The following is a 16,672-nucleotide window of genomic DNA, read 5'->3' as shown; positions in this document are numbered from 1 at the left end:
AAAGTTGGATATCGTCTCCTGGTGTGCTGATCTGGTAGGCGCTACACTGCTGACCTGATCCGAATTTCCTCATTTTCTATGCATTCGTGTAAATACAACTTGGTAACAATGCTTTCGCTAACACAATCAAATTCTTTCGTTAACTTTACTGTAATTTAGAATAGTATAACACATACACAATGTGTATGTTAACTAACTAACACTAACTAACTAACATACACATATAGGCCCTGTCCAATACCGGTAACTAATTATTTCTCTTCTGTTATTCTACTTATTTTAGGCCTAAAAATATTTTCTTTTGTATGATTTCAATAATAATAATATAAATAATAATATGTCAAGTTTAAAACTCAATTGTATAAATATTTTCATATTGTATGTTTTTTTTAATCGTCTGTGCATTCCATCCACCCACATACAGTACCGGTATAAAACCTATTTCCCAAGTGTTGGTGTTTCCTTATATGGAATTCATATTCATATATTAAGCTTGAGAACAAGAATAAAGACCTCTTCCTTTTACATTTTGATAACGCATGCTCATCGTGGTATTCTGGATGGTTCAAAATGCAAATGTAAATTACAAGTATTGTAACGAACGAAAATCGAAAGAAGAATGGCTTGAGTAATATCGTATCGTTAAGTACAGCATGTACTATTCCCAATGACGAAATATGATGATTGCTGAGCTACAGTATTAGTTGAGCTGTAATTAATTGCATTATTGTGAAACTAATCGCAAATGATATTTTACCGGTCTACAAAGTATACACAATTGAAACTAACATAAACAACAAAGGAAACCTATGCCTAGGACTATACAAATTGAGAAATGTTTATTAGAATAATATTATTATTACAATGAACAAGCATTCCAATGAAGAATTGGGAGATGGAGGTGAACTTATGAAGACACACACGTTTTTTTATTGTTAATAACAGCCTACTGTAAACTCGACACGTTTGAAAAATGATTCATATGATATGAAAACTTAAATTTATTTGAATACTAATATTTCATCAGTATTTTTACATTAAATTTGCAAAACAGGCAAAAAAAAAGGATAAAGATGCGTACCAGGAATAGAAGGTTCCTGGGCCACATCTATGCTAAAATATTATCAATTGAAGACTTGCATTAGGATTTTTGAAAAGGTGTTACTGTCTTATTAATTTAGTACAGTATAGTAAAACTAGGGAAAGATGTTCGAGTAGTAGGAATTCAATCAAGGCAATACTTTTCCTATTATTGTTTCCATCCCAAGACTATATGTAAATCACCATTGTTCAAACGACGAGTTGTAATCAAGTTTAAAGTCGTTAATTCGCATTCCCGGCCCTCTTTATAAATTGTTAAATTTGCGTTATTGTTGTAATAGCCTTTATAAAAGGTGCTGTATAATAGGTTGACTGCAAATTGATCAGTTATTTTAAATTTTAGAAACAAAACGTAAAGTGAATGGAACTTGGATTATGGATGGGTGAACATTTCACCAAAAAAAAGTCCGATCGGGTATATTTCAATGGGTAGAAATCATTTTTTCAAAAATACATCAACTTGAGGGCGTTCTACTAATCCAAAAAACGTGAGTCTTTCCAAAATACGTCAACTTGAGGACGCTATAAATTATCCAAAATACGTGAATTGTCCAAAATACGTCAAATCGTGGGCGCTATTCATTTTCCAAAATACGTCAATTTGGGACCACTAGTAATTTTCGAAAATACAAAATTTAAAAAAAAACTTGATGATACATCCAATAACAAATAAATAAAACCAATTTGTTTGTGGCGCTATCAGTACAAAATACGCAGAATTTTTCCAAAATACGTCAACTTGAGGGCGCTATACTAATTAAAAATACGCGAGTCTTTAAAAAAATACGTCAACTTGAGGGCGATATTTATTTCCCTAAATACGCAATTTCTCCAAACTACGTCTATTTATGGGGCACTTGTTCCAAAGTACTTCAACTTGAGGCCACTATTAATGTTCTATAATAAGAAAGTTTTCCGACATACCTTCCAACTTGAAGGCAAAGTTTTCCAAAAAACGCGAATTTTCCAAACTTTTTTCCGAACTCTCAAACCGCGAGGCTGTTTCAAAAATACTATAGAGCATTGTATCTTCACCATTGAAATGATGAACCATTTTGGTAAGTTTTAAGTTCACAGTTTGTGTCATAATTAGATAATAGGTCTTGTAGTAGTTGTCATTGGAAATAATATCCCAGAAAACAATGCAAACAGTTCAAATAACGTTAGTTGAATATTACTGCTACGTTTTTTTAATGTTTGAAAGAACGTTCAAATAACATTCAAATGTAGACCTTTTATAACGTTAGTTTAACGTTCAAACAATGTTCACACAACGTTAAGAATGTTAATATCAAATTATTAGTTGAATGTTATCGTTACATTATTTGAACGTTTGAAAATAACGTTAACGTTAACTAACGTTAGTTTAACGTTCAAACAACATTTAGAGAATGTTAAGTCAACGTTCACAAAATATTAGCTAAATGTTAGCATTAAGTTTTCGACATTTTTAGAAACATTCAGATAACGTTAGGTGTAGGCCCTTTTTGACGTCTCTTAAACATTATGACTAACATTAGTTTTAGCTTTCAATCAACATTCGAATTCATTTTTAATCATTACTGTTAGATAAACACTGTAAGACCAAATATTGCTGAATTACTATTGTGCTAACCGTTTTCGGAACCCATCTCACATATCGACACAACACATTAAACATTAATACTCGACCTGTATTAAAAAAAAGCATTTATTTATTTTGTTATTGTATATATCATCAAGTTGACGTATTTTGGAAAATTACTAGTGGTCCCAAATTGACGTATATTTAAGTTGGATAATGTTTCCATTTAAAAAAAATAATATTGACGTATTTTGGAAAATTACTACAGCCCCAAAAACTGACGTATTTTGGAAAAATCTCGTATTTTGGATGAATAGCGCCTCAAGTTGACGTATTTTGGAAAGACTCGAGTATTTTTGAATAGTATAGAGCCCTCAAGTAGATGTATTTTGGAAAAAAATCTGCGTATTTTGGACTGATGTTCACCAATCCTATTGGTATATTTTTTAGTCTGTGACGGTGTTTTCTATGCAGCAAACATTTCGGAGTAAGCTATTTTTTTGATATACGTTCTATTGAATTAAACATTTTCAAAAGATTTTCTGTGTAAATGAAAATTATTGTAAATTATTTTTTTCGGGTTGTCTTTGAATTTGCTTTTCCGAACAATGTTAGCGTTCACTCATACTTTTATTTTATTTCATGGTCAGGATGACCGTCCTGGCCAAAAAGAGCATTATCAGCATTATCGATCCAGGAGGCATAATTGAAATGCTACTTCCGGTGACCCCAGTAGGGCTACAGACATCATTTTGATCTTCAATACGATCGTTTTCACCAAACCAAGCAGGAAAATCTTTGTAAAATTCAACTCCCTGAAAAATATAGGCCTAATAATTAGTAATTTAGATGGGGCAATGAAAATGAATAATCGTGAGACTACTATGCTTGAAAAGAATTGAATCATATTTTGAAAAGCACTTTTGTGTTGTTAATGATCTATAGAATGATTTTAAAGGAACATGAACTTATTCAAAATATATCTCAAATTGGTCAATTATCTAAAAATATGGAAGAATGAAGAAAAGAGGGAGTTTTATGCAACAGATTAGAATAAAAGGAAGTTTTTGCAGGAGCACGTAAACGTAAACTTTAACGCTATTTCCCAATATGCAACGACGAAGAATCATTACATTTCTGCAAAATGATTAAGAAAACAAATGGTAAATTTAAAGTTATGTTTTTAATTACAGTTAGGAATAGTTAGCAAATGTTCACAAATTTAGGAAAACAAATTCTTACTAATAGTTTGATATTATCAAATCTGGGTGCAAGATATTCCAGCCGTTCAAAATCACACGGTTAAGAAGATTTGGGGTCGCTATACAATCTTGGGTTAGGCCTAGTATCTAGGTCCAAGGTATTTTCCAAAAATGTGTTTTAATACGAGCGGCGTATGTTGCGTGCGCGACACATGCGTTGCGTTTTAAACTTCCCGTCGAAGCGAAATAAAAAAACATTGCGCAACATTTGGGTGAACTACGCTGTTATGCAAATTAGTATATTGTTAACGTCATCCGCTAAAGTTAACGTTTACTTGCTCCATTATTATGATGGATGAAGAAGGCAAGCGTGAACTATAGGAGGCGCTATATAAGCATATATAAGATGTCAATAAATTTCTGCAAGTCAGTTTTTTGGTATAGAAATGAGCCTCTGGAACTGGATCTCTCCGTCCACACCCCATCCACCTTACTGTTCGTTTCTTTTTAATAGTTGAGAGAGATTACTTAGCGGATTAGGCTCAGTTATATCAATAGCTATTAATAGCTATTGCAGCTATAACGGCTCCGTGAAAATAGTTTTAAGATTTATATTTATTTACTTACTTATTTTACTAAAGCAATTAAATCATAAAAAAAAAAAATATTGTATAACAAATTTTAAATGAGGGATTGTGAAGTGTCAAAAATCACAACTTACAGGAATGTTATTGTAATCTAGATCTCTGCAGTAGTTATTACGTTTTCCATTGTATGACACATTATGTAAGCCTTCCCTTACTAGTGTTGGGTCCATTTCTGATAACCTGGCGTATATACACTCAGCAGTATCACATTCACTATAAATAAGAGAACAGGTGTATACATGTGGTGAAATGTAATTTTATAATAGTTTATAGATTAACAATTGTGTTAATTTTAAAAGGTACACAATTATATACTTTTCTAGTTGTCTTTGAAGTTTGTAAGACATTTTGAAATGTTTTTGAGACTGTATGATATTTTTAAATTATTTTCTGAACGTTCTCAAAGCGGCCTCAAGATCGTTTTAGGAAAGTTATTATTCTTACATTTTTTCTTTAATTCATGTATGTAGATTGGTAAAACTCTACCAAGTAAAGAAGATGTTAATTGTTTAAAAATCATGTTATGCTATTACGTTAGATGTTAGGACAGAAAGGATAAACTCGTTTTAGAGAAAAATGTTAGCACTAAGCTACTGGTTTTCATTGACATGTCTCCGTCTTTTTTTTTGTATGGTTGTTCAGGAAAAAATGGAAAAAAAATTAAAATGACAAAATGTTTAGATGTTTTTTTTTCTCATGTTATGAAGACGTTTTCAAGATGTCCCTGGAGTTTCTGCAGATTCATAGACTTGTATAAAAATTTATTTATTCGAGGTTTTTCTAACATTTAAAATGACTTACATAGCTGGACAATTTGTATAAATGACGTAATGCCTAAGGTCACAGGTCGCCTCAAATTGAAAGTAACCTAATTTTGCAGCTGATGAGCTTAATATTGGAGTTAGTGAATAATTTATTTACATATTGAATGCAGAATTAAATTCATTCAAATCAGGAACCGATTGACAGGCACCAGCATTAGATTGTTTTGGATAGTAATATATGTACGCTACACACATCTCATCTTTCGTTCCTAAGCCGCCCTGAAATGAAAACACAAAATATAATAATTTAATATAGTACTTCTACCTAGTGTAGTAAGGTATTTCTGCTACTATACTGTATGTCTGTGGTCATATATCGTTATGTCATAAATAGTCTTGTATCGTTATGTTTGAATGTCGTTTGTATATTTTTGTATTGTTTTCCCTTCCAGTCAGCTTTCTGCTGTAGTACAGCTGTTTGAGCTACCCTTGTAAAACAAAGTTAAATAAATAAATACAACTTAAGAGAAATAAGAAGAAACGCAACAATTTGATTTTAACTATTATTTTAACTAATATTGACTGCGGTTTTCTCATAAACCCTTCAATTTAAATAGGAGAGTTTAATAATTTCCTGGTGATTGGCTATTGCTTGCTATTGGTTAGGTGATCTACGTCACAGTTACCGATCCATAATTGAACCCAATCCTTCCCGGATGCTGCCTTCACACGACGATTTATTGCGAAGTATCATATTTACAATCACATTCGAACCGATCTAAATGTGCACCGTTTATAATACCTTTACTCCACGGCCAACCAATGTTTAAGTACCTAGTCTTCGACACACAGTAGGTATTTCGTGGAATGCATATAGTAATAAAGATATATGTAATATTAAATTCAGAAGTTCATTTTTAATCATCCATTCCACTCAAAACATTAAAGATTTGTATACACTAACTTTTGTAATCGAGTCTCTGTCTGCTGTGTTATAGCCACACGTAACCACAAAATCGTCACCCTATCAATGTAAAAAATAAACAATTAATACCAACCTTTTATCTTATCTTTAAAAATATATTAGAAACATTCAAATAATTTGTATTTATAGCATTTAGCAATACCCGTCTTGATAATGTTATGATTATTTAAAGGTTAAACAAAAATGTGGGATTTTAACGTATAAAATAATTGTTTATGAAACGTGATTTAAAATTCATATCATCGAATTGTTGCGTAAACTGCGTTCTATACGGTACATTCCATTAGTGACAATAATATATGGTTTAGCCTATAAAGGTAAACTATTACATGATTTTTGGATTTACAGTGAAATACACAATTTTCGATCGTGCATTATTAAATAATTTTACTGTAGTGCAATTATTATATAAATGGTCCGAATTATTTCTATATAATTGACGTATATCTCACTGGCTTAAACACTCGTTCTGGCTGTAAAACTCGAGCATCTTGTAGATTGAAATCATAGTTGTCATCTCTTCCCACGTCTTCAATCAAATGTCCATTTCGATAATGTTGAAGTTTCATTTGCCTACCTAAATAGATATGTTTAAAAACACTTATTATTGCTAGTGAAAACCGCACTCTGTTACTTTATAATAAAGCTCTGTCGACGCTATCAAAGTAGTTTGACGAAAAAGTGCTTATGTGCCCAAATATGGTAGTGATATGAAATTAGTTTAGATTAAGGGTTAGGTTATGTTAGGTTATAACCTATAACTAATACATGGGGGAAAATGTGATGCTGTATTACCGAAGAAATCTAGATACACTACAGAGCATCAAGGTTACTTAATTGAAATCTATATTTCAGAATGGCGTAAAACTGTGTCTGTGTTGATTTTTAAAATAATAAAAGTTACTACCTGCCAGATGAGAATGTAAAAATACAAAAAATCCGTTTATGTTCACGTCCAAGGCCTTTGCAAAATAAACAAATATCAAGCCAATAAGATTTAAACTTTAAGAAACGTCATTGGCAATAACTTTTTCATAAATTGTTTAAATTCTTGTATTCAGACCTACAAAATAAGTGGCATTTTACGTACAACCCAAACACCAAGATTAAAATAACACTATTTGTTTTTAATTAGGCAAATCTATTCATTCCTGCAATTTGAACATTATGGTTATGCATTTTTTTATGACAAAATCTATAATTGAGTTATGAATACGCATGCGTATACTCGATTTGTGCGAACACATTCTTCTGAAGTAGTACCCTCAGTTCGTGTTACTGTGCTTCCTTACACGATTACAACAATAAATAAACGCTCCTGTCTTCCATATAATGTTTAACAGCGCAATCTTCATTCAAGTTTTATAAATATAATACTAATAGAAGATAATGATTCTAGGCCTAAAACAAAACATATAAATAGAATGTATGTATCAATATCATTGATGAATAAACACCTTCTATAAAATATATTAATTTTTAAACTAAAATAAAAGAGAGAAGTTTTAATCCTAAGAGTATTACCTGTCGTGTACAATCTCCATAACAAATTCCAAATGTTTTAAATAATTGTTCTTTTGGTGGAATGGCTTGAAATGGTGACACAAGTTCGCCAAATTGCCACACACCTGCCTCGTACTGACGAAGTGTGGACGTATAATAAAACCTGACTCCAGAATTGTCGTGAAAATCTGTAAAAGCGGGGTAGTAGGCCTACTGTAGTATGCTGTTAACTAGACATTTTCAATGTCGACTGATACCCTATGACATAATGATTTTAAAAAATGCGCAATTGCCAATATTGAAAACGAGTTCAGTGGCATTCTGCCGTTTGTTCTGCCGTAGCGACTCTGGGATACTGTATGCCTATGAGTAGACGTATTACGTCATAACACTACAGAGGTTACTTAAATCACGATGATTTTATGGGAATGTAGTAAAAGGTACTTCATTATAAATATATTATAAACTATGAATGTTCGATTTTAGAAGTTATTTTAAATATCGATTTCAAGAACAGAGGGCCAGGTTATATCACTAGGACGCCGACCTTCCTTCAAGGAACTTAATATTTTGGCTAGGTCTAATTAAGCTGACCTACTACGCCTATGTACTAACGGCCATCATTGTATTAGATTACCACCGCCGCGCGTTACGACCGCTGTCCCATTTTTTAAGAAATCGGATTTCATAAAATGACAGTTTCTCTATTTTGGACATAATATAGCGCCACCTATCGCTATATTATGGACAACACACTTTCCAATATTGGACAACAAAGTGTTGTCTTTTCTGGACTCACCACACCCATTGGAAAACTGCGTATGAAACAATTTACTTTAAGCATTTTGAATGACTTTTAATTAAACAATTAAAATCTAACTTTAAAATAAATACCTGGTGATAGGCCTGGATTGTCGTAGTGAAGCTCGATAAAATACACAGTAGGATCATTCTCTTTACCAAGAGATATTCCAACATGTTCAGGAAAGTTCAAAGGCTACAGTACATGCGGAAATCATGATTATCAATTAGAGAATGAATACTTTATATCTTAATACTTTATAATTAATAAATTAAAAACGGCATTCATCAATGGTACTTTAGTTTGCTTTTTTTTCAAACTTTCTTTTCAAATATTCTTTATGCATATTATACGTTGACTTAGACACAATAATAGAAAGAATTAATTGACTATGTACCGTAAATTAACTATTGTATTAATCTTCATATTGCTCATTTTGTTTAATTCTGTATATTTTGTATAATGTATTTAACTACTCAGTTCGCAATTCAGTTTATACTGCCATGAATTGTTTATATATATACTTTTTGATGAATAAAAGATACCGAAAGAAGGTTCTGAAACATTACGAATACGATAACAAAAACGGATACATCACACATTTGTTATACCTTTGAGCTGATCCCAATTTCATATTCGTAAAGCGTATAGTGTTGACAATTTTTACCAGTCGCATTCGTAAGTACAAAACGAATAATAGTTTTTGATTTATGTTTCACACTTTGCATTGAATCAAAAAGATTATGATTATAATTATTATTAATCATAGATACCAGGTAAATTTTGATAAATAGCAGTTTCTCAGTCTTGAAGCAACACGTACTGCAGGCCTCGTTCGTATCCGTTTCGCTATCGTTTTGGTAGTATTGTGAAACCTCCTTGATACAACATTAAATCGATTACCTCTGCACCGATAGCCCATCCGTACACCAGACGATCGCAATTGCGTAAGTCTGTAGGCATATTAGGTGAAAAACAGTTACTAGACCAGTTCATATTCATACTGCGACAGCTATAGACCAGTAGGTGATGAACCAAAGACTCATGACCCTCTTGAACAATAGTTTCCGCCTGCATGAAAAAGAAATTGAGTTTGTATGTTATGTTTGTGCTTAATCAGTAACTATTATTCAAAACAATGTATTATTGTTCGTTTTGTATTAGTTTTCTCATATTTCGCTAAATAATAACTTAGGAATGTATATATGTTGGCCTGATATTGAAATTGTTTCGAGCAAAACAATTTACTTTACTTACTCGAAAAATATGAACTGGGTTTTCAAATGTTGGGACAGCAAATGAATAACACCAGTACGTTGTATCGCTGTTGTCTGGTACGGTCACCTGACAAGAAAAGATTATGTGTCAAATAATAATAATGCTTTCGCGAGAAAGTTGAACGCAGACGTCATATTCTTGCAAAATGAGAAGCATACCAACACCGCCAACAAATTAAGATATCACAAAACAACGTACAATGACATAATACAAACACAGCATTACCAAACACCTAACGTACTCGTAGAAAAGGAAAATGATATGATATTTTGCACAAACATTTACAAAGTATTTGCAGAAATTAAATATCCTCTCCCTCCAACCGAGACAATCTAACATTGCCTCCCAACAATTTTTGCCAATTTAGCTTTTTGAAAACATTTTCCACTTGATTTACTCTATTTTTGTAGGCATTATAAGCCTTCCATTTCTTTCAAGTTTAGAACTGGCCTTTATTATATTATGTTCTTTCCGAAATTGTACTTACGTTTGGCATAAATCCCTCAAAATAATTGTAGTCTTTAGGAAATGTGAAATTTGTTTGTTGAGAGTCCAGAATGATAATTGAGCGGACTCCACGGGACGTGTTATGATACATAATGTCGTCAGAATCCTCAGGATCGATGCTGTTTACTGCCCAGATGACTCTGATGGTGTCAGCCTAATAATAATGCAAGAGTAACAGGTTAAAAGGAGCATAATGTATTCTTTATGTTAATGCACTAGACAAAATAATAAGTAAAGCAGTTAACTAATGATACATTCAGTAAGTAGGCATATACAAAGAAAGAAAGAAAGAAAGTATCAGTTTCGAATGTAAATATAAATTATTCACATTTATGACCATTGTTAACGTTTGTTTCTGCTTACAGATATTATTTAAGATTGGCAATGTGTACATTCTATGAAAAATTACGATTTAATAATAAACTTACATTTATTATGTTATCCTTATCGTCGCATGTGTTCAATGCACGTTTAAATCCAATTCGTGTTCGCCCACCATCTTCATGTCCATACAGAAGAGTATAATCACCAGTTGTATCCGCCTCAGGTTTGGAGTAAGTGATAGCATGACGGTCCTAAATATATGCACGAGGAAATATCAGGAAATAAAATAAAGAATCATTTTTGTATCTCTCCATCATCACTCCCCCTCTTCCATCTTTTATAATCGTATATACACATACAAGAAATCACCAATACTATCGCAGAAACTGTGTATTTCAGGCCCACATACCATGCCTGGGGCCAAGCTCTCAAGCATCAGCTGTACCACCACCAACATAACTAAACCTACCTAGAACTAAACATGTATATCCAATAATCGAATTACAATGCATTTGATACTATGTAAACATTTTTTTTTAGGAAATTGATTTGTAATTCTTGATGCGTGCAATTTTGTAGGTTTTGTGATACATTGATTATTATGTTGTATTATGTAAACAATGGTTCATGACATAAAAACAAGTTTAATAATGCCTCAGGTAAACTTGAATCTCGTTGAATTGTAGAATATAGAATGTAGCAAAACATTCACACACACACGCACCCAAATTGATCTATACCAATGGCCAGTTTGTCCAGATAGAGAGGGCAGCAAATACTTAGTTTAAACCCGGAAATCGCAAAGTAATGGCAGAGCCGGAAACTACTATTAACACCGACGGTTAACAATTTACCGATAAAATCGGATTGCGCATACGATTTATACATGCATACGTTTATTGTTGATCCTGATTTAAAATATTAGTATTAGTTGATTTAAAACTGAGGGTCGCGGCAAGAGACATGGTGAGATCAAGAGCGTGTTTGTTAGTAACATTACTTTAGCATAGGAAAGCGCCTTCAACAAGTAACAGAATTCTCATAAACTTTTAATTAATATGTTATCTCAACTATTTTCACCTTGTATTATATTTATACTATGTACTTTGGTATTAATTAATGTTCACATAATTTTCTTAATATCTTCTAAATGAAACGGAGTTTGAGATCGATATGCATGTGGTAGTTGCCTTTTCTCTCCTTTCTTTTTGTCCATATTTTACGCGGGCCGTTTATTGATGAATAAAAGAAACTTATGGTAAATAAATCGTTTGATCTTACCGCCGATAGAAGTCCTTGCTGAAACGCGTTCACATTCTTTCTACCTATCTGACCATAACTTGAGAAAAATGCTTCAATCTAATTCCCTAGAGAGAGCCATTTCCCCTCAACCGAATTCTTTTCAGAACAGCATTTTTATAGTACTCCAGGGAGTTGACATTTTTAAAACAGTAATTTCATCATTTTATTATAAATGTATGAAAATATGTTTCTAAAAACAAATATTCCTTATTAAATTTCCTGTAAAATGATGTATAATGAATATTTGTATGATTTATTTTTATTTATGAAATGTATGAATTTAAAAAAATAAAATTTTTAAATAAAATTTCTTTAAAAAAATCGTATAAAAACGATAATAAAATGATATTTAGAAAACCCCAAGAAACAAATATTTATAATACATACCTATAAATGTACATTTACTTGAACAAAAGTAATAATAGGAGAGTTAGATACGAGTTATTTTATTCAAATAAACCGCCATCGTATAATTTTAGCCTAGGCCCAATCAAACCATCCTATCACCATCGTTAGTCTGAACATGCCCACTACAAGCAAGTTGCTCAGGCAAGTAAATTCTGACAACGTGCTGCATGGGCCTACATAGTACAAAAAATCCTTCTCGCGTTGCACATTTTCAACAAAGAAGTCAGTATTTCCGGTTGTCTGACTAGATACGGGAAACGTGTAATCCACAAACAACGTAATTTTGATTAATTAATCAGTTTTTAATTAATATTTCCAAAAGATTTTCACATAGCGAAAATGTTTTCGTTGACATTTTTGGAAAGTAAATTTTACGCTTGATCGAATAAAAGCTATCCCAGAATCCTCAGACAAGCAGAAGTTAGTGATTATCGCCCTCAAACACAGAAGGTACGATTGGTGTCTAACGCCGACTATGGGTGTTCAACGCATGTCCCCAGGGGTTTCAAACGCCGCCCGTGGCACTAAGAGGGTTTTAAGTAGAGCGAAATATTACGTAGAGTTAAGCATAATATATTGCCACTTTTCGTTTCACCGGTAGTGGTATACTTGAACAAGGTTTCCCAAAGGAGAGGGTTGTTAAAATCTAAATATTATGTGCCTTAAGAACATTTAAAAAAAATGTAACTTTCTCATAGCTTTCCAGTCTTTTACAAAAGAACACTTTTTTTATTATTAATTTTAATTAAAACAAACAAGTTTTACTTGAAAAGTCAATATGTTTAAATTGACTGGTCTGTTTATAAAAAAAAAACTTAACTCACAGACAAATATGATTGACCATTTCTGACCCATCCAACCACTATATCTGATCCAGGCATTCCACCATTAGGAGAAAAGCCAATCGCCACATAACCCAACGTATTGGCACTCATTTCAATAAAAATATTATCTTCGTCAATTCTCCATTTAAACCGAAAATCATACTTGGCGTTCATGACAACTTCGTGAGTTTCAGTAATAGAATCTTCAGTATTTACTACCACAAAGCACATGCACATGAAAACTACGGTTTTTGCTCCACTCTCAAACATAGTTATTTTAGCGTATAACATTGGTGAATTCAAATAGTGACTTCTCTCTGTGGCGCATCTAGGCCTACTTAAATGCCCTTGATGATTGAAAATATATGTGACGTGTCGGTGCATAAGCCTTTTTGTGTATACTGTAATCGATAGTGGCAATACAATTATTATATTATAGGATCTTATTTGTGCATTTAATGTATTCTTTCATGTAATAGTACTTTGTCGGCCTATGTATGGTTGTTTGTTTTGTTTGTGTTTTGTATTTCTTCTAACCGGACCGAACCAGTTTGTACCAGTTTAGTTGTGTCTGTATTTAACGTGACTACAGTATTGTAATTGATATAGTACATTGTAATATTACTGTATTATGATCATATTGACTTTTAAGTTTATACATGCCTATTTAATCTGTTGAGTGTTCGCTGTTGTTTTGATTAGTGTGTTCCGCCTTATTGTAACTTTTATTTAATGTCTGATTTAAACCAAAAAGTACAGTTCAGTTTGAGAAAGGTCGACAGAGTGACGCACATTGTTGAGAAAAATGTAAACATACCACGGTTTGAGTAAGAGATACAAATCTACAAAAATTAAATAGCTGCGATTTCCATTTCCATCACATGTCTGCTAAATGTTTCGATTCTCATGCGCGCTCATTGAAGCTTATTTTCCACTAGGCAATTCGTTTGCGCGAATCCAAGGCGTCACAGCGTATCTATGTTTACATCTTCCAAATCCCTCGATGCGATGAATTATAGTTTCTTGAGTTTTTTGCTTCAGCAAAGTTAGAAGTACGTTCAAATTGTTTCTACTTCTTCCGAATTCAAACAGTCCGCAATCAATCATGCGATTCGAAAAGCTCATCAGACATTAAAATGGCAGCTATTCGCTCTTGCAGTGGAAAGATAAGTGCGGATTTTTTCTCTGCGAAACGTTGGATTCGTGCGAATAAATTGTTGTCTAACTCATTTACTGAGTTTTGATTGCTTAACAGAAGGATTTGGAAGATGGAAACATGAATAATGTATGTGTATAATATTAAAGACACCTTCCCTACAATTTGTGACGTTTTGTAAAAATAATACATGTATATTACTTTCAAAACATCAAACAAGGTCATTCCATGTCTTAAATGTACGTTTTATGGTAAATTATGATAAAAAATGAGAAACAACGCACTGCCTAAGTAGCTCGCGGCGACTGACCTCTCGTGGACGGTCTTAGGCCTAGCCTAGCTAGGCTTAGTTTTGTAGGCCTAGCTGGTAAACATCGGTAATGTACGAACATCGTACGCTAGCTATATTCCTAGTCTGACGTTTGCTGCATTAATTGTCTTTCTATTTTTGCCAGACTCCGTTGATACAAATTGGGGAAAACCCGGTATTGTTGCTGAAAAGTAAGGAGTCTTCCATTTGTTTTGGCCTCGCGATCGATCGAAAAGTGGGTTAATTACAGAAGAAAAGCAGAAATATCAATCCGCGCGCAATGCATTTTGGGATTTATAGCGGGCGCTATAATTATTAGAATCGACTTATTTTTCACATTTTAACCATTTAAAGACGAAAAAAGTTATCGCAATAGGACCATATAGTATTATTTTTAAATTAAATATAGTTTGTGATCTTAAAATAGATCTAAAAAAACGTAGGGAAGGTGTCTTTAAGCTGACGTTTTAGATTTGCCTAGTGGAAAACAGGCTCTAAGGTTGGAATTAACCCTTGACACCCTAATCAGTGGACGAACATAAACCTACTGTAATCTTAAACATACCATAATATGTCTCGGAGTGTTAGCATTATGACATCAGATGTTTTTAAGTATTCTTTTATATATTAGTCACAGGATTTTTACTGCAATGAATTTTTATTACGACCAAAACAAAAGTTCATGAACAAAAAATAACAATTAAATAAGTATTACTTTATACTTTACCAATCAATAATTTAATTTTGTTCTTAAATACAAGTATTTTATTCACAAAAACATTCAATAATTTAAAAAATCAGAATTAAAGGATGTAATCATTAAACAATGTCAACAATAAAACATGTCAACATTAAAACAGGTAAACTTTAAACCATTTATAAATAAATATTTTCTTTGGTATGAACTTTTGGAATTAACAATCTCATTATTTCTGTGTTTAAACAGCATAATAAATAAAACAAAATAGGCCTACATAAGCCTTTCTATCAAAACAACTTCCATTCATAAATAGTTGTATTATTAGTAGGCCTAAAGTGTCTACACACCTCCGTTTTTCAATTTACGTTAAGGCAGTAAACTCGAAAATATTATCTCGTCCTAGTGTTTTTCTGTATTTTTTACAAAATAACTTCTTTGAAATAGACCCACGTCTCTTGAAAATCTGTTATAGCATTCTATAGGAATCTTTAGTGGTACTCTGGAGGTACTCTGGTTATTGTAGAAAGAAAACAACTTGTTTTTTTCTCATAATAATTGACTCGGTGCACTAAAATATCTTTAAAATATTTGGACATAATTTATCTTTGGCATTAATTCATATTTTTATCAATAGTATGTGCACACTTAAACAGTTTAAATAAATATAGAAGTAATCAACATTCTAATATAGTGTAATAGAAATGACATTGCATGAGATGCTCCAAGACAGTAACATCCAGTGTCAAAGGTAATCGATACAGGAACATTATAAATGCTTCAACATTATTGTTATAGGACATATCAGATCCATTGATTAATTGATCTAATTCTACCATATGCCACCTACTATTTATATCATGTTTCTAGATTCGAACAAGAACAATTCGGAATAATATTTCTAGCCAGACACCATATAATTTCAACGGTAAACGATTTCGTTTGTTATGAATGGTTCTTGCTGTTTATTGGACGGTGTATGGTTTACAAAAGTAGGCCTTCAATATAACCTCAATAAAGGTAAAAACCTTTTGTTATTTGAATAAATTCTTATATATACAACATCTATTTATCCGTAGAGGGTTTTGATCTATTTGATATGCGTAATACATCAATGAAAGTCAAATTAGTTTAGCAGTATTTTATAGATACTATATACTTATAATATATCCAGTTATCCGTAGAGGGCGTTGATACCTTTAATATCGTCATCAGCAAGCTTAACATTGTATTCTAATTCTGAATTTCTGGGATAGGCGTAATACATCAATGAACCTTTTACTTCTGAATGTCCCAAT

General features: G+C 32.3%; 1 protein-coding gene across 2 annotated transcripts; it reads right to left on the bottom strand.

Annotated features, from left to right (window-relative positions):
• Positions 1-822: 822 nt before the first annotated feature.
• LOC140045086 (DBH-like monooxygenase protein 1) lies at positions 823-13,724 on the bottom strand. 2 transcript variants are annotated; one of them, XM_072089831.1, is made up of 13 exons: positions 13,212-13,724; positions 10,782-10,928; positions 10,334-10,507; positions 9,826-9,912; positions 9,472-9,639; positions 8,661-8,763; positions 7,788-7,954; positions 7,171-7,225; positions 6,716-6,840; positions 6,243-6,302; positions 5,436-5,557; positions 4,589-4,727; positions 823-3,480 (listed from the first exon to the last, which is right to left on the bottom strand). In XM_072089831.1, the coding sequence occupies exons 1-13, from the start codon at positions 13,593-13,595 to the stop codon at positions 3,301-3,303; spliced, it is 1,911 nt and encodes a 636-aa protein (XP_071945932.1). In that variant the 5' UTR covers positions 13,596-13,724; the 3' UTR covers positions 823-3,300. The 2 variants fall into 2 exon arrangements, with proteins under 2 accessions (XP_071945932.1, XP_071945933.1); XM_072089832.1 differs by lacking the exon at positions 13,212-13,724 and adding an exon at positions 12,367-12,822.
• Positions 13,725-16,672: the final 2,948 nt, after the last annotated feature.

The sequence above is a fragment of the Antedon mediterranea genome, chromosome 3 (genome assembly GCF_964355755.1).
Source record: "Antedon mediterranea chromosome 3, ecAntMedi1.1, whole genome shotgun sequence".
Lineage (NCBI taxonomy): Eukaryota > Metazoa > Echinodermata > Crinoidea > Comatulida > Antedonidae > Antedon > Antedon mediterranea.
Note: the sequence above shows the minus strand (reverse complement) of the source record. Positions and strands in the feature narration are given on the sequence as shown.